Source organism: Microtus oregoni, unplaced genomic scaffold (genome assembly GCF_018167655.1).
Source record: "Microtus oregoni isolate MIOR12 unplaced genomic scaffold, Mior012 000005F_ref0000423, whole genome shotgun sequence".
Classification (NCBI taxonomy): Eukaryota; Metazoa; Chordata; class Mammalia; order Rodentia; family Cricetidae; genus Microtus; species Microtus oregoni.
The window spans coordinates 41,139,092-41,161,100 of NW_024543064.1; the positions used below are offsets into that span (position 1 = coordinate 41,139,092).

At 45.2% G+C, this 22,009-nt stretch overlaps 1 protein-coding gene across 12 annotated transcripts in view; it reads right to left on the reverse strand.

Annotated features, from left to right (window-relative positions):
* Lrp8 (LDL receptor related protein 8) overlaps nt 1-22,009 on the reverse strand; it is a 71,159-nt gene that overhangs the window by 4,560 nt on the left and 44,590 nt on the right. For 4 of the 12 annotated variants that reach the window (XM_041651729.1, XM_041651737.1, XM_041651731.1 and 1 more), the window contains 12 exons: nt 20,535-20,654; nt 20,337-20,462; nt 17,533-17,707; nt 15,391-15,618; nt 14,231-14,349; nt 13,866-14,005; nt 12,367-12,508; nt 11,287-11,439; nt 9,856-10,080; nt 7,347-7,415; nt 3,142-3,314; nt 2,035-2,211 (listed from right to left, as the gene is read on the reverse strand). In XM_041651729.1, the coding sequence (XP_041507663.1) occupies nt 2,035-2,211; nt 3,142-3,314; nt 7,347-7,415; nt 9,856-10,080; nt 11,287-11,439; nt 12,367-12,508; nt 13,866-14,005; nt 14,231-14,349; nt 15,391-15,618; nt 17,533-17,707; nt 20,337-20,462; nt 20,535-20,654 (1,847 nt within the window). Of the gene's footprint in view, nt 1-2,034; nt 2,212-3,141; nt 3,315-7,346; nt 7,416-9,855; nt 10,081-11,286; nt 11,440-12,366; nt 12,509-13,865; nt 14,006-14,230; nt 14,350-15,390; nt 15,619-17,532; nt 17,708-20,336; nt 20,463-20,534; nt 20,655-21,827; nt 21,867-22,009 lie in introns of all 12 variants that reach the window. The other 8 variants (XM_041651733.1, XM_041651735.1, XM_041651741.1 and 5 more) reach the window with 5 other exon arrangements.

The following is a 22,009-nucleotide window of genomic DNA, read 5'->3' on the forward strand; positions in this document are numbered from 1 at the left end:
AGCAAGAAATCATCATTAGATCTATAAGAGGCAATCTTTACTGAATATCAACAAAAGTATCAGACACAGTATTACTTTATAGAGATTAGCTCACATAATCTTCAACTGCCAATGACAAGATTTATCATACTTATTTCAGAGATGAGAAAACTGAGGCTCAATTATACCACTCTGGATCACACAGAAAATGGCCAAAGTTTGATCGCATGTCTGTGCAGCTCTAGAAGTGTAGCTTTCCCCCATCATTTTGTTCTCTCCTTCCAGAAAGAAGGGCAGCAAAGATTTAAACTTAGGTTCCTTATAGTATTTTAAATTGGGTGAACTTAAGAGGGTTAACTGTCAAATGTTAAATCTTGGTCAGTTAGCCACCTGTCTCCAAAATACAAATCACAATGAAGTGGGTACCATGTTGCACCCCTCTTACGTGATAAAAGAGCATTGGAAAGCAATATAAGTAATGATATCTAGTTCCCAGTCCTCGTTTCCAGTTATTGGATGTTCAGTTCTCTTCTGCCTCAAATGGCTGACCAATGGCTCTGTTCTCTTCGGGGTTAAAATTCTTTCCTATACTGATGTAAAAGCTGTTGATTTATATCTCCTAATGATCACAGTTCTGTATTAGTCTCAGAGTTCTGGACAGGAAAGTTCCTACACTTATTTTTAATTAAGTGAATCCCTTTTCTCTCTTTCTGCTTTCTTTTCTAGGATACACATCTAACATTCTGTATCGTGCTCACAGAACCTTGACTGCCACTTTTCCCATTTCCTGGGCACCTCCTTGGATAGATCCCAGTTTCGTTACTTTTCTCAAGCTATTTGTGGATTGCCTTCCTTCACTTATCTAAGCCTTAGTTTCATCAACTGTTAGTGAGGTTAGGATCTACTTCACAGGGTTGGTGAGAAACCAGATGAGATAACATTTTTAGGGTTTTTACATGCTACCTAGCAAGTATGACATCTGAAGTAGTCTAGTCAAACCTAACCAGCGTAAAATAAGCATTTTCCATTTCTGAATATGCCCATATGAAGAAAAGAAAAAAAAAAGAAACCCCATTGCCTTTCAAGTTAATTTTTGGTTCTATTTAATTTCTCCATGCATACTCGGTCATGCTTTAACTAACAGTGATATTGTCAAGCCGCCCTCTTTATTCTCGCCCACCTTATCTCTCTGCCAAAGACAGCCCTGGTAGTGATGGCAGAGATATAGGAGAAAAGGGCAGAAGAAGACAGATGTTGGAAAATTCTTATTTTCAGAGCTTCAAGGACATGTAACCAATGACAGAGTGGAAAGAACATGGGCCTCTGTGCACACTGCCTGGAATTTAATCTTGGTTCTGCCACTTTCTGACCATGATCTCAGGGAAGTTATTAAAATTCTATGTTTCTCAGTTTTCTCAACTGCAAATGAAGCTAATAATATCACCTCCAAAGGTAACTGAAGATTAAATGAGAAAAAGACGTGTGAAACACTGAGAGCAGTGTGTGACACATAGGAGATGCTTGCTCAATCCCACTTTGCTTACTATATTTTTCTGTTTCTCTGTGACTGGCAATTTAGTGTAGGCTGATTGTAATTTGCAAAGTGCTTTTAACTTTATAGTCTCAGGAGGCAGAGAGAGTGGCTTGTCCCTCTCATTACACTAGGAAAGGTAAGTAGACAAGACCCAGGGCTATGAAACAGTGGGACTGAGAGTCATCATCTCTGTGCCTTCTCTGAGCTCTAAAAACCTGCTTGTCTGCACTGTTCTCAGTTATGGAGCCTTAAGGTCACCTGCTAACCCTCACAGCACTGATCAACTCTGTTTCATACATCTCTCCTTTACAGTTTGCTCCAACAGCAGTTTGTCTACCACACATTCAGTACATTCCACATGCCATTTCTTCTGTCTATGGCAAGCCCATTCTTCCTCTGCCCCCATATCAAGCTTACAGCTGTAACCTTTCAAAACCAAAAAGCCTTCCAGGATTTGCTGTCTGCCTAGGTTTAAGGCCCTCACTCACCAGCCCCTCAGGCTCAGAGTGGCACTGCCCTACCTTGGACTTGACGACAGGCAGCTCGGAAAGAGGGTTCTTCGGGAGTTGGTGCAGCTGTGACCTTGGTTCCCCCGGCAAGACAAAAAGCTCCTTGAGGGCAGGGGCTGGGTCTTCCAGGTCTCTGGTCTCCCCAAGACAGGGCTCTGCCCACAGTGGGCGATCAAAGCTGCTGATTGCCTGACAGGGGGATGGACTGGATGACCTTTGAGGTCATACTCAGCCCCCTGACTCTGCTGTATAACAATGACACCTGTTCTAACCACTCCATAATCCTTGTTCCCCAACAGGCCATGCTCTTTTGTGCCTCTCAGCCTTTGTACATATTTCTGTCTGGAATGTCATTTCCATTCTTCCTTACCAAAAACTACTATTTTTAAAGATAGTTCATCTGTTGCTGTGAGTCATTATGTATCCCTGTTCCCCTGACAGAATTAGCAGCTCCCTGTCTGTGCTTCCATACCATCCATTCATTCAGTATTTGTTAAAAGCCATCTGGGCTATGCTAAGCTCAGGAAAAGAGACTGACCACATTAGACCTGCCCTCAGAGACCTCAGGGTCTAGGTTAACCCCACTAAGCAAAAGATAGGTGGATTGTGGATGGAGAGGCCCAACCAGGAGAGTGTAGGAAAAAAAGCAAGCCTAGGAAGGCTTCCTAAAAGGGTAGATTTTTCAACTTTCACCCATGACACTTAGCATCTCTAACTCTCCCACCAGCTACTTGGGAAGTAATGCAGTTCTTTATTAATTCTGAATATTTGATATCTAATGTGGTGTTTGGTATTTAGCTGGCATTCAGAGTTTGTTGGAATTCATATATGTATAGATTAAATAGCCAGTTACCCTTCTGCAGAAAGAAGTTTGGCATCTTAACTGCCATGAAGGGCCTCTAGGTAAATGGTGGTCCTGATATTCTCATACCCCCATCACCTGCTTCAGTATGTCTGTGTTCTCCCAGAGCCAGAATGGTGCTGATACGTGACAGATTCTTGATAAGGTTAAAGGAAGGAAGGAAGAAAGGAAGGCAGGCAAGCAGGCAGGCAAGGAGGGAAGGATAGGGTGAGAGGACAGAAGGGAGGGAAGGAGCTCTCCTACTGAGGAATACTTACTGCAGGATAGACATGGCCAATCTGAGCAGTCCTCCCTATATGAAGCTCGTCTTCATCTTCTTCTTCTGTTGTCTTCCTGTACACTGGGTTGTCAAAGTTCATGCTCTTGGTGTTCTTCCGCTTCCAGTTTCTCCAGATCAGGTACCCACTTGTACACAGCAGGGCTATCACCACTGGAAGGAAGGATACATCACATTAAACAACTGGGATCTCTGGCCCAGCATCAAAACAGATTTTGCCACCTATCCAACTTTGCTGCCCTTTGCTCCCCAGCACTGTTTCTTTATGCTCATTTTCTCCTGCTTGAAAGTCCTCTCGAGAACCAATGTTTTCCTTTATTAATTCTTCGTCTTTTGAGATCCAGCTCAAATGAAGTCTTTCCCAACTGCTCTCTGGAAAGACTCTGCTGTTCCCTTAGGTGTGTTCTTATTTTTAAACATCTGTTCTCTTAACTGGAATGAGCCTTTGAGGGCTGGGCTAACTTTAAAAAAACCTGATTTTTAAATCATTTTATTTCTGTGTATGTATGTGTGTCTGTGAGAGTGTATACATGTGCACATGTGTGTGCAGGTAACTGTGAAGACCAGGAAAAGACTTCTGATCTCCTGGAATTGGTATTACAGTTGGTTGTGAGCTATATGACATGGATGGTGGGAAATAAACTCCATTCTTTTACAAGAGCAGTAAGCACTCCTAACACGGAGCCATCTCTCCAGCCTAGGCTGTGCTTTTTTTTTCTCTCTCTGTACCATGTCTAGCACTGAGAAGGTTCTCAGTGACACATGCTAAATGGCTGAGAAATGTTTGCTTATACCTGTAGCCTATGCTGCTGCTTCTCTGGAACTCTTTTTTTTTTTTTTTTTTTTTTTTTTTTTTTTTTTTTTTTGGTTTTTTTCGAGACAGGGTTTCTCTGTGGCTTTGGAGCCTGTCCTGGAACTAGCTCTGTAGACCAGGCTGGTCTCGAACTCACAGAGATCCTCCTGCCTCTGCTTCCCAAGTGCTGGGATTAAAGGCGTCTCTGGAACTCTTAAGAAAGTCACTCTCCCTCAAAAATTGCATGTCTTCCCAAAGCTAAGGCTCCATCAGATGAAGAGTGTCTCTAGAAGGGGATAAAGGACAACATACGTCTGAGATGAAGGCTTTAGAGCTAGGACTAAGCACTTAGTCCTTGTTGGACAGATGGGGAAGTCAAGTCCCATCACCATAGAGAACAAAGAAAGGAAAGGGCATCATATAGGTTCAGGGCCAAGGCCTAGGAAGGAACCCATGCTTGATTCCAGCTTGAGGGACAGGTCCTTCTAGAACTGGTGGGAGTGCAATCAAAGAGTTAGATCAAGATGATGGGAATGAGCAAGAACTCAATGCCATGGGGGAACTGCAGAGGTAACCCAGGGTGGCCTACAGGAAGGGAGCTTCCAAGACTGTGCCCACCAAAGTAAGTAGTGGTTCTGAGCTTATCAGTGGAAACTATTTAGGATGTTGTAGAGGAGTTTCTGTTTGAGTAAGAATACTATAATTAAAGATAGCAATGAGGAAAATTTAGAATGTTAAGAGAAGCTGGCAAAAAGACTATTAGAAATAATGTACTTCATCAAGAATCAATATTTAAAAATCAATAATTTTCTTTTTAATAAACAGTAACACATTAGAATGCCAAGTGTGGTAGCTGACATCTATAATTCTAGCACTCAGGAGACTGAGACAGGAAAATTATCATGAATTTGAGGACAGTCTGGACTACATAGTGAGCTCAGGGAAGTTTGTCTTACAGAGTCTCTGCAACTCTATCTCAAAAAAAAAAAAAAAACCCACCCACCTACCCACACAATCAAACAAACAAACAAAATTTCCCTAAATAAGTAACCAATTAGAAAATGTCATGGAACAGCTGTACAGTGGTAGCACAGGCCTTTAATCCCAGCACTTGGGAGGCAGGAACAGGTGGATCTTAGTGAGTTTGAGGCCAGCCTGGTCTGCAGAGTGAATTCCAGGACAGCCAGAGCTACACAGAGAAACCCTGTCTCAAACAAACAAACAAAACAAAACACAACAAAAACCAAAAAATAAAAAACGTCTTGGAAATAATAAGTACATTCATAATGAATGGCCCAGTAAAAGTTGCAAAATACCTGAAATCACCTAACAAGAAGCAAGCAAATGTGATATGATCTATCAAGTTCTGCTAAAGGACATAAGTGAAGGCTTAAATAGAGATGTCAGGTCCTAGATGGGAAAATTTGATACAGAAAAAATGTAAATTATCCTTATATAAATGTATATATCCAAAGCATGTTCAATGAAAATCTATCATAAATTTTACAAAATGGCACAATTATTCTAAAGAATAATCTAGAAGAGAAGCCAGATAAAAGCATTTAAGAAGATGTTTACAAGAATCATATTTCATAAAGTGTTGCTAGTCTATGGCACTAGACAGATAATAAGTGAAGGGACTACACAGGCTAGCACGTATAGGCATGAGTTTACAATAAAGATGATCACTATGTCAGAAGGAAATGATGGATCCCTAAATAGAATAGTTTTGGAGAATCTATACATATATATTAAAAAATAGTCATGAATTAGAACTGGTATATCAATTAGAAAAGAAAACTGAGTTAAATCTCTACCTCATGCCATATTCTAAAATAATAAATATCCAATCCCTGAAAAAGAATTTAAATTAGAAGAAGAAAATATTAGGAGACATTTTAAAAATTCAGAATTAAGTGGGTCTTTCTAAGCAAGACACAAAATCCAGAACTCACAAAAGATTAACATATCTGACATTTTAAAAATGTAAAAATTTATGAATGATAAAAGATACTATGAGCTAATTTAAAATAAAGTATCAGACTGGGATAAAATATTTGTTTATATATCGTTATGTTTTAATATTTATTATGTATTTCTACAAATAAAATAACAAAAATAATGAGACTGAGTGGGCAATTTAAACAGAATAAAATGCAAATAAATGGCCAGGAAGCTTATGAAAACCTTCTTTTTTTTAAAAAAAATATTATTTATTATGTGTACAACATTCTGCTTCCCACACACCCGAAGAGGGCGCCAGATCTCATTACAGATGGTTGTGAGCCATCATGTGGTTGCTGGGAATTGAACTCAGGACCTCTGGAAGAGCAGTCAGTGCTCTTAACCTCTGAGCCATCTCTCCAGCCCCTGAAAACCTTCTTGTAGAAATAATACTCATCTTTGCCCTTCAGATTAGTAAACATTTAATATTGATTCTTTCAGGAGAAAGCACACATAGATGGCAGGAACAGGATCACTCAAAACAAACTAGAATGTAGTCTCTCCACCATCTTCTGTATTGAACATCTTCCATGCCTTGCCCACTCCTGGCTTTGCTCATGCTGTCTGTACTGTTTGGGCTGCTCTTGATTCTTCATTTGGCCAACCCAGCTCAAGGATTATTTCTAGTGGGAAACTTTGCCTGTCCTCTTCCCTTTGAGACCAAGAGCTTCTTGGCATTCCCACCCAACTCAGTAACAGCTTTACTCTTAATGATTTGTGTCCCTTGGATAAGAATGCTTCTTTTAACATAACACTTACTTATTTGGGGGTGGGGTGGGCAGTGCATGCTACAAGGGAGGGTATGTGGAGATCAGAGGACAAACTACAGGAACCGACTTTTTCCGCCATGTGACTTCCAGGGATAGAACTCGGGAAGTCAGCTTTGGTGGCAAGTGCTTTCCCCACTGAGTCTCCTTGCTAGATCACAGACTCACAGGGCAGGACCAAGTCCTTTCACTGCTTTGACTTTCCTTAGTAGAGTTTGCCACATAGTAGCTGTTTGATAAATGTTTATTGAAAATCAAAGAGAAAGAAAACAAGACAGGATTATTTATTCAAGAAAAGGCATACAGTTTGGCTTATCAGTTGGCAGACATATAATTCCCTGTTATGTACCAGCCATTGCTAGGAGCTTGGGAGAGTGGTGAGCAAGAGACACCAGCTTGGGTCCCAGGGAGTATTCATTAGGTCTTCACGCGGTGCGAGTGTGAAGAAGGGGCAGGGAGATGCACCTGGATGTTCACATAGGGCCAGAAGCTGGAGAGCACTGTGTGCCGTGCAAGAACCCAAACTGAACCAGGCAGTACGCAACATTCTTTATCCCTCCACTGTCTTTCCCAAAGCTTGGGAAGAATCCTTTTACCACCATTGATTGGGGCCACACTCACCTATGGGCACGATGATCCCAATGACAGCAGCAGTGACTGTTGATCCCATCTGACTGCCTTCATTCCCATCTGTAAAACACCAGCATTTAAAGAATGATGCTCTATCACTGTGAATCTCAGCCCTCACTAGCCTCAAGCTGTAAGAACCATCCAACCTGTTTGTTCTCACTCTAAAATGATGATCCCAGCTATTATGTAAGAATCCAGTCTTACTAAATTTCATCAAAATTCCTGAGGAAAATTCAACAGAGGTTATTTCTATTTCATACAATGGCAAACTAAGTTTTGATAAATGCAGAGTAGGACTTGAACTCTGGACTCACACCCCATGCCCTATACTCTTTCCATAGCATCAGGATGGTAGGAAGCTGGGAGCTGTGCGTGGCAGGTGATTGCATAGATCTCCTTGCTGCTGACAGGATCAGCTGTCTTTTTCAAACAAAATTCAATATATTGTCTCCACTCTTTTTGGTGGTCTGCCTGTTATATGGATTACCAGCTTGTTTTCCTAAGAGGTTAAAATAAGATACACTAGAATGTAGTAGAGTGTAATCAGAAGCATAGGCTTCCGGGTCAGGCTTCCTGGGTGCAGATTCTATGGCTCTTACTCATTACCTGTGTAACACTGTGAAAGTTAATATAATATTAGACACATATGTACATTATATTTCTTTATGTTAAAATATATAATACATGTAAGGATTAAATGAGATAATTTATGTAAGGTACTTAGCACAATCTAGCTGGCCTTGCCTAATTCAAGAGGGTAGTGAGAGGGTAGGAGTTGTTATAAGGTATGCTAGCCAGGCATGGTGGTACATACATATAACCCACCACCCAGGATGGTGAGGAAAAAAGACCTTAAGTTCAGACTAGCCTGGGCTACATAGTAAGACCTCCTCTCTCAGTAAAGGGTTCTTGTTGTTATTGCTGTTAAGGCGCATAAAAGCACATTCTTAAACCAAAGAGTGCTTGGAAAATATACTGTATTTTAAATACATTTCCTTTGCTAACTTACAGCCATCTTCCCTGTGACATCTGTACCGCACTGGACCTGGGGTCCCAGGAGAGCCCTCTAAGGTGTGAAGAGGAACATCTAGCCACATTTGCTCCACATCAGGTGTGAGTGCTCCCTGGCAATGTCCCCAAACTCATCCTCTCAATCTTTTTCTCCAAGTCACCTCTGGCAAATCTGACTGATCAGAGAGCTGTGCTGCTGGCACACTAAGTGGAGGGGCTGCAGAGATAGCTCACTTGATAGGTGCTTGCTGTATGAAAATGAAGATCTGGATTCTGCTCCCCAGTACGTGGAAAGCCAGGCACGGCAGCGTGTGCCCACAGTGCCAGCACTGAGAAGGCAGAGACGGGAGGAAACCTGAAGCTTGCTGCCAGCCAGTTTAGCTCAGCCAGTGAGCTCCAGGTTGACTGCCTCAAGAATGAAGATGGAGAACTACTGAGAAGACTCTGGAGGTTGACCTATGGCCTCTACATGTACCACACATGCACACACGGGTGGGGTGGGAAGCTGACTGAAAGCCCTGTGATGTGCTAGAACTTCCTGGGGCCTATGAGGACTGCTTAGAGCTCTGCCCCAGATGAGAGGAAATAGAATTCCATCTCCTCTGCAAACTCCAGGGTGAGTACTCTATTCTTAGAATCCAGCTTCTGCTGGCAAAACACACCTCATCTGGAGGGTGCCACCAGGTTGCCTGGTTTCTGGGCCAGCATGTATGGAAAAAAAATGTGAGGGATGTTTTAGCTGTTAAAATGAACTCCCCTTAGAAATTAGGTATTTTCTGGTTAATGAGATAGAGCAGTTCCAACAGAGACAACAATTGCTTCCAATGATTTAAGGAGTGGTGAGCTTAATTATTTTATCCAGGACTTGGAAACAGGCACAAACAGATCATAGTTATGGATGTTACTGTCTGGGCAGCTCACCACGGCTACTGGGAACTCAGATTAGAGCTTTCCAAACTTGATGACTCTCACCTCAGGAACTCACAAAACTGACATACACCTAGCCAGCAGGCACTTCCATTGGTAATGCCTCTTTTGCCCCACCCCCTCTTGAGGCTGGGTCTTACCATGTTGCCTTGGTTGGCCTGCAACTCTCTGTGTAGAACAGGCTGGCCTAAAACTCATAGGGATGTATCTGCCTCTGCCTCCTGTGTGCTAAAATTAAAGATACACACCACCATACCAGGCTCCTTTGCCTTTCCTGACCATCTTGAGAAGCGAGTGGGGGCTAGCTTATTATTTGCTCCTTTTAGGGGGAGACTCTGAGGCTCTGAGATGGAATTAATAGTCTGCCTCCAGGCCCTTGAAAAGTTATGGATACCCAAGTTTCCTCAGTCCCAGAATAGCCCTTTCTCGTCATTGCTTCCTCCTAAGAGGCGGACATTACTTAGTTCTGGTAAGATCCCCCTTCCCAGCCACCCCCAACCTTCATCTTGGCTTCCATAGGACTCCTCCAAGTCATGAAAAAATGGAGAGGTGATTTCCTTACAGTGATGGGAGTGGTTGCTGGTTGCAGGGCTTAGGGTAGACAGGCTGATGCTGGGAGCCCTGGGAACACTAACTGAGTTTGGGACAGCAGCTGTCCGGCTTGGTGTCTCCGTACTGTGGTTCTGGTAGGTAGGGTCTTGGATGGTTGTCCCAGGGGCTCTGGTAGTGGTGGGTACTGTCCTTGTCATGGCAGAGGCTAACGTTGTAGTTGAGGTAGTCTGAGGTGCTGGAGGGGAAAGACCAGGGAGATTACTTAGTCAGAGCAGTTCGTTGCTTTAGTGCCTAAATTATTGCTGCTGTGCGTTACATGGAGGGACTCATCCTCTGGGTTTAGCTCAGATACCACTTCTGTGAAACTTTCCCTCATCCCCCTGAATGGGCCATGATCTTCTCTTTAGCTGAATCCTGAATCCTAGCACTTCACTTTGATTTGATGAGTCAGTGAAACAGTGCTGCAGAAGTAAGTGTGGAAGAGGCCTCTGCAAAAGACTAGAGGGAGCAGAAATCATACAACTCTACAAGCATTTTATCTAATATATAGTTAGATCATTAGTGTTAATTCTTCGCATTAAACAAACCTGAACATTATAAATGATGCAACAGACCTAATGTTCAAGCCAAAGGCCTTGGCTGTACATGCAGATGGGAAATCAACCCTGTTTATGAGGATGAAGTGGTATCCCACCATTAGTTACAAGGGCTTCTGTGCAATGTGCTGGTCTAGCTTAGAAACAGTCAGTGGAGATGGGGAGATGGAAGGCTCTTAACTCAAGGTTTTCTTTAGTTTATATTTATGGGTATTTTGCTTGTGCACCATGTGCTTGCCTGGTGCCCTAAGAGGCCAGAAGAAGGCATCAGGATTGGATCCCCTGAAACTGGAGTTAAGGATGGACATGAGCCACCATATGGATGCTAGGAACTGAATCACGGTCCTCTGCAAGAGCAACAAGTGTTCACAACCACTGAGCCATCTCCAGCCTCATTAACTTGATGTTTTCTTTCTTTTTTTTTTTTAAATATTTTTTATTTATTTATTATGTATACAGTGTTCTGTCTGTGTGTATGCTTGCAGGCCAGAAGAGGGCACCAGACCCCATTACGGATGGTTGTGAGCCACCATGTGGTTGCTGGGAACTGAACTCAGGACCTTTGGAAGAGCAGGCAATGCTCTTAACCACTGAGCCATCTCTCCAGCCCTAACTTGATGTTTTCAAGGGATTCCAAAAACTTCCTGAAAGTTGAATTTAAAATACTTTATGTATATGTGCATTTTTCTGGGAGATGGGAGAACCTTAGAAGACTCCCAGGGACTCACACATTCAAGGAAGGTTAAAAAAGAGGAATATGCAAATGTGACAAGCAAACAGGGCAGACAGAGGAGAACCAGGAGCACACTGTGTCCTAGAAGCCAAGGGCAATGTCTGTCACTAACCTCGGTAGCATCTCTTCATGTCTGGGCCCAGCCACATTGTGTCAGGACAGGCACATGTGTACTTGGGGGAGTGGCTGGAGATCTGAGGAGCAGGAAGGCACAGGTATTCACACCCGCCGTTGGGCTGGGCGCTCAGTTCACAGGCATCTGCAGCTGATGGCAGGGGAGGGGCAGATAGACAAAATGTTGGGACACTGACAGGCCATGCCAGGTCCTCTTGTCTTCCAATAATGAGATCCCACCACTGGACTTGCTCGAAAATCTTTCTCTCCTTTTATATGGGCACCCACCAGCACAGTACTTGGTACTTTATTCCTACTCTCATTCAGTTCTTACAGTTCTGACAGATGAGCCCATGCTCAGAGAACAAATGTACAAATTACAACTCAAGGAATTTGGGAGGCAGACTTTAAGTTGCAGTATACTGATTCCCAAACTAAAGCTACCCCACCCTTACTGTTTTTATCTTGATTTTTACTCCTCTAAGTTTCATGTCATAGCTTCCTTCTTTAAATTCCTAGAACTAGAATCAGGCACCACAGTTATTTCCTTGCTCTTCTTTGCTGTCCCTCTCACCCCGGCAGCCAGTACCTGTTCCAGTTAGTAGTGATTGAGGAGGAGACAACCTAGCAGTAAGTTGACTACATCTGTTCCCAGTGAGCCACCTGCCTTGCTGTAAGGCCTCAAGACACATTATTTTATATTGCTGAAAAATGGGTGCGAGAAGTAACAAGAAGCTATGTGTCCCAACAGAAGGAACTTTGCAATCAGGTGATCTGAGTGTATATTTTTCTTCTTCTACCTGCTAACATTGTTTTATTTCTCTAAGCTTCAGTTTCTTCAATAATTGAATGAGGAAAAATAATAAGCACCTGTTATAGCATTAGCAAAACTAGGAAACTTATGTGTTCATTTCTTCCTAGCCTTGCTTCACACAGAAGCTGAAGCAAAATGCTTTACAAGAGGAATTATTGTATTCCTGGAGAGGCTGGGTCATGGCATGAACAGGAGGAAACAGCTTGCCAAGTGGGAGGAGAGGACACAGGCAAGGCACCCAAGGGCCAGGGAAGACTTACTTACCTGTTGGCTGCTTCAGCTCATGGGAGATTACAATGTCATGCGGGTTATTGAGGTTCTCAGCCAGGATGGAGATTTCTAAGCCATTGAGCCGATTTGCACTGAAAATGGCCTCATTCTCCAGATCTGTCCAGAATACCCTGTCCTGTGGAATACAGATGTAAAGGGTGGGGAGCCCAGGATCCTAACTCATGATCCCAGTCTTAGGACCTAGCCCCAAATCAGTGATGGGAAGAACTGACCTGACAGCTTCCCAGAGAGACCTACCCTGCCCACAGGTTCTCAGAGGACTCTGCCTCTGATGATGATGCAAACTCACCTAGCTTCCTTCTATCTTAGAGGATATTTGACCAGAGGACCAAACCTACCTATAGCTACCTATAGCTGAGCTAGGCTTACTTCCTGGAGCCAAAAGAAAACCAAGGTTGGATTTCTATAGCTAGTACCATTCCTGTGGCTTGGAGCTAAGATCAGAAGGAATGTGTGAGTTCCTGAAGGCCAGCTGCTATTGAGCCTCCTGGGAGGATACACACAAGTTTATATGGTTAGTCCATAGAAGCTTGGATATGCATCTGTAGGCAAATTCACAATTACAGGTGCAACCATGCGTCTTGTCCACATCCAGATACACCCCACGGGTCTATCTGTCTTCACAAAGACATACTCATGAAGTTCCTCTATTAGTGTGCATACACATAAAACTACACACAGGAACATACACTTTTACTTTGGTGTATTTATGTAGATACATGCACATACACATTCTTTATACACATGCATGTCCAGTACACTTGAACTGAAGCAGGGGCTGCATTTGGAGGAGATACTTTGCCCACGAGTTCAAGCAGTACAGAATGGAGCTGCTCGAAGAAAATACTGCCATTGCCTCCCAACTCTGCCTTCCCTCGATGGCAGGGTTAGTTTTGGGAAGAGCCGGAAGAGTGTAAGAAATTCTGGTAGGTTCTGGCTTCCTTATTTCCCAAGAAGAAAGGAAGTCAGGGTTAGGGCAGATGGGCTTCTTGATCCTCTCTTCTCGAGAGCTTGGATAGTGTCTGATTTACTTCTGTAACCCCATGATTCAGCAAAGGTCACCACAGAAATGAGCTGACCTGCATAGCATCTGTCAGAACGTGACCTATATGAAATGATTCTAAGGAAACACATATTCCTTTCCCCTTCCTCCTTTTGTTAGGAGCCTTCTTCATAGGAGATATAGTGCTAGGTGCTAAGGACGTGGAGAAGAAGCATCTGTACTGAATAATTTACCTGTGACATTCTCTGAATGAGGCTCTTGGGGAGAGAGAACACAGGAAAGACTGCCAGGCAGGCTGGGCTGCAGAGCCTTTGTGTAGGTGGCTCTCAGAATATATACAAATGTGTCATTTGGCTTCCCTGTTCTTTTGTTTCCCTTTGGACAAACCTCAGGGAAGCATCCTATTTGAACAAGCCTTTTCTAGGTTTCATATTTCCAGCAGGGTCATACCCACCCTCTTAGGGCTTACCTCAAATACAGCTATCCCAAAAGGGTGACTCAGGAAGTCAGGGGAGAAAATCAGCATCTTTCTGTTGCCTCCATTGAAGTCAATGCTGGACAGCTGGTGCAGCTTGGAGTCCACCCAGTACAAACGCTGGCTCAGCAAGTCTTGGGGAGGAGGGATCAGGTCAGACACCAGTTACTACAGCTGCATCTCTGCCCCACTGAACTCTTCTCTACCCACATTCCCAGGCCTCACACTGAACTTAGCCTGAGGAAACAAAGACACCTGGCCTCCATGACGGGACAGAAAGAAGACTCATGGGACCCCTAACAGTTGTCAGGATCAGTTCTAGTACAGGCTCCCAACTCAGGTAGATAGGCAGGGCTCACCCAGGGTGATTCCATTGGGCCATTCAATATTGTCTGAAACCAGTGTTTGCCGGTATGCACCGTTGAGCCCAGATTTCTCAATCTTTGCTTGGAATCCCCAGTCAGACCAGTACATGAACCTGAAAGATAGAAGAGCCCACATTTAGCTTCTTGTTTGGGACAGTTGGGGTGGTCTGAGTCACAAAGGATAGGTGATCCACTGAAGAGTTGGGGGTTATATTTAATGGGAAACCTCCAAAATCCGGGGAAGCTCGGCTCACCTCTAATCTACCCAGTCTCAGCTGCATAGCCTGTATGCCCAGCCCTGGAGCACCTGTGTGGGCAGGGTCCCTGCAAACCTCTCCTGATTTACAGAGAAGAGAGTAAACTACCATCCTAACTCAGGTCCCTGCTCCTAGACCCTCGTTCCTACTAAAGACCATAGCAGCCCACTGGTACAGATTCACCCTTCCATGAGACTGCTTTCAGTAGCTGACCTCAATTTAAGAGGGTTTCTTCTTCCTTCTTAGCAACCAAGGACAAGAAAAAGGAACACTTCCACTGGGGAAGGAACAAGTATTGTTTTGCTCAGGATTCCTAAGCCCCCACCCAGGTGTGGCCAGAATAAAGCAGCCTAGGTGGTAAGGAGCCCACATATTGAGCAACAAGGGTGGGGAGAGGTGAGGAGTTAGGAACAGATCAACCCCAGTGACTTTAGTCTTAAATCACACTGATTGTGCTGAATGCATGGTTATGTGACTCTGCCATAGGGAGACAGATTCGGGATTATGAGGGAAAACCCCACTGTATAATGGGTAGGTGGTATCTCACAATGAAATAGACTTCATGAAGAGTAATGAGTTTTCTGTCCCTGAAGAAGGTTAAGCAGATGCCAGATACCCACCAACAAAAGCCTGCAGGGCCTCTACCCCAGGAGCTACTCTCAAGAATCTCTGGACCTGTAGTGCTCCAGGATGTGCCATTTCAGTGAATGAGCCAAGAGTCCAGGGAGCCCTCTGGTAACTAATGGCCAATGCCTGAGCTGGAGACAAGTGGGATGAGGGCCATTTGGACTTCTTTCCCTGTGTCTCTGACAGGCTTCTTGAGCCCTTGACAGTTCTTAGACACATGAAAACAATACGTATGCTGGTGAAATGGAAAGTCTGAGTGAGGATACTCACCCTCGCAGGGGGTCAACGGCAATGGCTCGGGGCTCACTGAGTTCACGACTGAAGAGGGTGCATCGGCGGCGGCCATCAAGGGTGGCCACTGAGATGGTCTTGTTTCCTGAGTCTGTCCAGTAGATGTGCTTATGGACCCAGTCCACCGCCAAGCCCTCTGGAGAGTGCAGCTGCTCATCAATGAGGACCACCTGCTCGTCCGGGATACTGGCCTTGTCCATGGGGGCGCTTAGGAGAAAGCAGGGCTGGCCATGGGCAGATGCTCCACCCATGGGCCCATGTGGAGCTGCCTTTGCAACCCTCCCCATTTTGTCTTCTCTCTGTGCCATGGCAGTGGGTTTTAGAGGAGCCTGGCTAAGCTCTACTCAACACACTCCTTGAGCCACCGGGAAAGGGCACAGGCCGAACCAGCTAGTTTCTGGTCTGGTGGAGCTCAGTTAATGGGGGAAGAAGCGTGCAGGCAGATGCAATGCAGTGTGGAAGCTACAGCAGTGGGGGAAATGGAGACTGCATCTTCCTGCAGAGTGGGAGAAGCCTTGTGGTTGAGTTCTGAAGGACTAGATTACCAGGGGCACAAAAGATGAAGCCGGACACAAACGGACCAGTGTATACAAGTATAGAAGCAAGCATGCTCTGGAATGATGCAGTGTTTGGTGTGGTGAAGCTGGCTTATGGGATGTAAAAGTGGAAGTAAGTGAGGCAAGAACCACATTCTCATAGCTGAGTGTACTGCTAATTAGATTTTATACTGGAGCAAGAGTGAGACAGGCAACTGAATGAGTTGAAGGGCATAGCTAGGAATGTCAGCTCATTGTGACACCTGTGGAATGGACAGGTTTGAAAGGAAAGGAATGAAGGAAGGGAAAGAGATGGGGGGGTTATGACATGCAGAGGTGAGATAAAGAGGATCTGCAGGAAGTTGTGTGGTGCAGAGAGAACTGACTGCATAAACACACAGGGGCATCAGTAGCAGGACTTTGCTTCCCAAATGCTGTGCCTACAGGTCGTCGTTCCCTCCGTCACCCCCATCATTTCTCTTCATGTTATCACTGCCATCTGTCCACTGCCATCCATAATCCTGACATTCTCTTAAGCCAGACCGAAAAGCACTCTTAGATGGCCCATAGACACCTTTACTCAATGCGTTCCAAACTGCTCATCCCCATTCCTGTCCCTCCACAGACTGTCCAACCCCCAATCTCTGATCTCCTGTATGCCCCCAATAAAAGAGCAGCACAGCTGATAAAAACCCCAAGCCAGATTCCTGAGACTCCCCAAATTAACTCGTGAGTTAGTCTGGGTAATGCCTCATTCAGCCCCAGACCCAGTCTCTCATCAAATTCTGCTTGCCAGTCACATTTGATGGCTAGGCTCTAGCTGCTTCTCTGTATGTAAGGCATGAACTCAGTCTGTGTATGTGTGCTGTGGGAGGCAGGAATCTAGCTGTCCGTTCATTACACTCAGCAGTTTGTTTCTGTCTTCTCATCTACTCACCCACCCACCCATCCTATCCTTCTTCGATGACTCAGTGTCTACCCAATGCCTGGTTATCATAAGTCCTGCCAAGTAGCTCTCAAAAGTTAAAAAAGGGGGCATAAACTGTCCAAAGGGGCCCAGATCTAAGAGAGAACTTTCTCAAGTGTCCAATGATTTTTCCTAAGTGCCAGAGCCCACTCCTGAAGTCACAGCCAGTGATCGGAGTACCCCAGTGACAAATGAGGTACTACCACCCAGGAAGTTTTCCCAGCTACCAAACTGGGTCAAAGGTTTTCTTTCTACTTTCGTCTCATGACTGCAAAAAGGTGGCTCGCTAGTTATATGTGGGATCCTCCCAGCAGAGATCAGATCTTAGTCATCTTGAATCCCTGGGGTCCACAATATAGATCTAAGCCAGATTTGTAGTTCTCCATGGAGAGCATTTTCCCTTTTCCTCTGTCCTGTACTTCACTGTTAGGCCACCAGGGGTCAGATACAGCCTAGGATGTGGGCTCAAAGTCCTGGTACTTCTACTGCCACCGTGATTCTGTGTCCCTTCTCAAGGCCAACTCAGTCTTGAGAGGCAGAGGCCATGCTTCCTCTTCCGTGTAAACAGCCCCTCCCTCAAGTCTCTTATGACTTAGCTGCAGGGGGCATGCCACTTACCTGTAGATCTTGCGGTAGGAAAGGTCACACCAGTATATTCGATTGGTAGCTACTTCCACGTCCAGTGACACGACATTCTTGAGCATGGGGATGAGACGCGAGTAGTCCCGCTTCACCAGGTCTATTCTTCGTACCTCATGTCGGTTGGTGAAGATTAGGGATGGGCTCTTGCCAACTGCCATGCAAGGAAGCAGTGTCAATGGAGGAAGCAGGGAGTCCATAGAGACCAAGTTTCTGCCACTAGTTTGCTGGATGAGGCCTCGTTTTCCTATGAAGTAGGGATGATGGTCCTACCTCACAGGCTAGAAGGGCAGATGAAATAATGAGTACCAACACACAGCAGAAGCCCTCTTCTCCATTAGATACAAACTCCCAAGTCCATGACTCCTAATGTCCTCAGGCCTGCACAGAGGCCTTTTGCAGTGTAGCCCCACTGTCTGTCTAGCTTATCAGCTTTTCTCCCATTCTAGATTCCAGCTAAACTACCTGCATTCTGCTTTTCCCCAGCCCTTTCACTGCCCCAGGCCCTTTTCAAGTCTTTCCCTTGTTCCAGAGTGTGTTTCTTTGCAGCAATCACTACTGTTTCTGCTTGGGGCTCCACCTGTCATCCTGCAAGAATGACCCACCTGAGCAAATAAAATAAAATAAAGGTCCTAGAAAGATAGCCCAGCGGGCTGGGTTAAGTTTGTTGAGCCATCTACAGAGACAGGATATATGTGGCATCTGACAAGATCACACACATGCATTGTACAGAACACATAACTGGTCATGTATATATCAAACCTATTTTTAGATTCTAGAGTTAAGACTTAGAAGATCATGTGGGACCTAGATATTCGTGACTTCCACCTGGAAGGCTGCTGTCCCAGAGGTCTTCAAGGACCTTGCACTGCCCACCTCTGCTGGTTTTGAGATGTATCAGGCAATTCTCAGGAACGGTTGCCATGTTTCCTGGTACACATTTCTGTCAGCCACCTGGTCCCTGTCTGTGCATTTGTGCCAGGCTTATGGGGACAGGATGGGCCCAGTATAGAGCCATGTGGCTGGGGCTGTATCGTGTACACACAAATACACAGTGTGAGGATGGAAACTATTTCAAGGCGGAGGGGTACAAGGAAAGTGGTGATACAGACGGCAGGGAAAATGGGGCTGAAAGTATAGGAAGTATCAGATGGAAAGCTAAGTTCTAGGCCTGCTCTGTCCCCAGTGAACCAGAACTTCTCTCGCTCCAAGTAACAGTCATGACTTTACCTTTCTGAAGTGACCAGCTGGGTTAGAGGGTGGCTTGTGAATTGTGATGAGAACTGTGTCAGCAATAGGGACCTGTGTGTTTATGATCTGAGCGTTTTTTTTTTATATAATTGCACCTTAGCTATTCACATGTATGGATCTGGTATGTATATCTAGTATGCTATTTCTACTGTACTTATATGGACCACATTATTCATCATGTCCCATATAGAAGACAAGACAGGTTACATGTGATGTATGTATGATGTGGGTGGTATATTTTAGGATTTATGGATCTGATGTCAAGGATTGTAGCTACTGTGTTATAATCTATGTGTTCTATGAAGTATTTATGTGAAACTCCAGACTTCTACTGAACTGTCTGTGTAATGCGTCCATGTGGAGAGCTACAGTTTCCTTATACTCAGCATGTCCAATGCAGTCTACATTCTTCCCAAACCTGCCTTTCACCCTTTCTCCTATGCTGAAATAGTAATTCATTTTTTGTTTTTAAGTTATTTGTCCCTGCGATCTTCTGGCTCATTTTTCTCTAACATCCCACTGTAATTTATAAGCAAATCCAGCTAGCTGGCCTTCAAAATATACACACATCTGTTCCTTTCTCAATATTTCCGCAGCAGCCATCCTGCTCCACGCCTTCCTCCTGGAGCACTGCGATAACATGTGGCTTCTCTCTGGCCTTCTGCAGGCTGTTCTCAGCAATGAAGCCAGAGGAGTTTCCACATTACATTTCCCTTCCACTCATAACCCTCTGAGGGCTTCCCTCACTCAGGAGTCTTTACAACCATCTGGAAGGCTTTGGGGAATGCCACGTCACCTCTGACTTCACCTTTCACGAGTCTCCTTCCAACTGCACCAGCTTCCTGGCTGCTCCTTCAACATTCAGTCACACTCCTTCCCTCAGGCTTTGGCACTTTCTTTCCCTTCAGCCTGAAATGCCATTCCTGCAGCTAACTGCTGGGCTCATCCTTTTGCCTCCTTTAGGTCCTCACACAAATGCCCTTTTTATTTAGTGAGGGCTTCCCTGACTATTGTTTAAAACCATAACCCACCACTCTCCGAGACTTTTCCATCATTTTCTTCTTTGTTTCCCCTTAGCCCTTACTTGCCACCTGCCATACACTGTATTTTATTTAACCATCTTATGTTTTGTCTGTCTTACTCATTAACAGGTGTTTTGTGCTGACTGAATCTCTTGTGCCTACAGCGATGCTATTGCACTTAATATAAAGAATTAAATAATTACTTCAGTTGACTGACTAGATCAATATATAGATTTACACAAGTCGTGCACTTCACGTGAACTGTGTATGCCAGTTGTGTGGTCCACACTTGTGCCTACACATTGTGCTGTACAAATGGAGTCTCCCAGGCTATCAATGGATGGCTCTAACTATGCCTGTGGGTGTTAGCTTGCAGTGCATTGTGCGTGTGATGTTCACTTGTATTTTGAGCACTGTGGGAATGTGTGTTTAACCACTCCTCACATAGGTGGCAGTCGGGTGCTTCATAGACCCTCCAGAGTTGTTCCCTCTTCCTTTGGAAGTCCGTACCTACAGCTTTGCAGTTCTTGGTCAGTGCATCCATCTCATAGCCAGGGTGGCATTCACACTTAAAGTAGCCCTTGTAATTCACACAGATTTGGCTGCAGGCATCTGGGTCCTGGCATTCATCAATGTCTGTGGGAAAGACCAGAAGTCAAAACCGGCAGGAGGATCTGTATCCGCTTGGGCAGATGGGGGAAGGCTCACCGCCACAGGTCTTCTTGTCCAAGAGCTGGAAGCCTGTTGGGCATGTGCACTCAAAGCCAATCTTGAGGTCAGTGCAGATATGGGAACAACCGCCATTATTGTGCAGACACTCGTTCAGCCCTGGGGAGGGACACAAGCTGCTGAACTCTGACAGGCAGGGAAATGGAGCAGAGCAAAGCAAAGCCTTGGGGCAGCAGACTCCCACAGAACCAGGAAAACAGGAAGCTGCACGGAACCTTTACCTCTTTGGCCAGGTGACTGGGAAGGAGGAGGATCAGATGGCAGGTCTCTGACTAGACAAGACAGGGTCAGTGGAACAAGGAGCACACAGGTCTTGTCCTCCCAGGCCAGAGCTCCATCCACTGCCACACTAGAGGTAGCTAGGCCTTTCCTGGAGTTCTGGGGTCTTTCACAAACACTTTTTAAAAACAGTTCCTTCTAATCTTTAAGCTTAAAGCTTACATGTGTAATGTTCGCCCCTTGAGAGACCTCAGGAATGCTTTCTGAAGGCCTCTGCACATCCGTGCTCAGCTTAAGGAGCCTGCTTCACTCCAAGGCAGGTGATGCCACTCTGGAATGGTGCTGCCGTTAAACCTTTTCCTCACAGGAGCTGTCTCATGTAACTCACTCCTCCTCCCAGCTGTGCACCGTGGGGTTGGCTGCCATGCAGGGCTCCCTCAGATCTCTGCCAAGTGCTGGCTTCTGGTCCCCTACCATATGCATACTTTCTCAAGGCAGGACCCAGAGTTAGTCTGCTGGTCAGAAGGAATAATGCAGAATGCCCTTACTCGCTACAGCTGAGTCTTAGGCCAGACTTTCTTTCACATGTGCCTGTGGACGAATCAGGATTCTCCTATCAGAATTTACACAATGGAGCGTTTTCAACTCCTCTTTGACCTGACCATTCATCTACCTTGCCACAAGCCTAGACCAGGATTACCACGTGCTGAAAAGAGTGAAGGATGTCAAGAGGTCACCTGGATCTGGTTCCCTCATTCTCCACTCCCTCACCACCTTCTGGAGGGTTCTAGGGGTTCAAGGTTTACCAAGTTCTCACAGCATCTCCTGGGCTTAGAATCACAGAAAGTTAATTCCACAAGCCAGGGGAGAGTGCCACACCACCCTTCTGCCCACCAGGTTCATGCACTGTCATTCCAGCCAAGCGAAGCAGCGCTGAGTGGAGCCAGCTGTGGCCATGCATACAGCTGGATTGAGCTGCCCACCCCAGGCCATGCACAGCTGTGGGTGTCCCCACCTCCAGCTGGAGCCATGCTTAGGGAATGTCCCCATTACCCCTGGGCCTCCTCCTGTTTCCCTGGAATGTTGATGCAACTGAAAGAACAAGACCACAGCAATCCCATGACTTTGGGGGACTGGAAGTGGCTCTGTCAGGCCCATCCCTGGGAAGCCCCAGGCTTCTGGAGGTGTCTGAGCCACAGGAGCTTCAGAGTAGTCGCTGGGAGATCTCCCGCTGG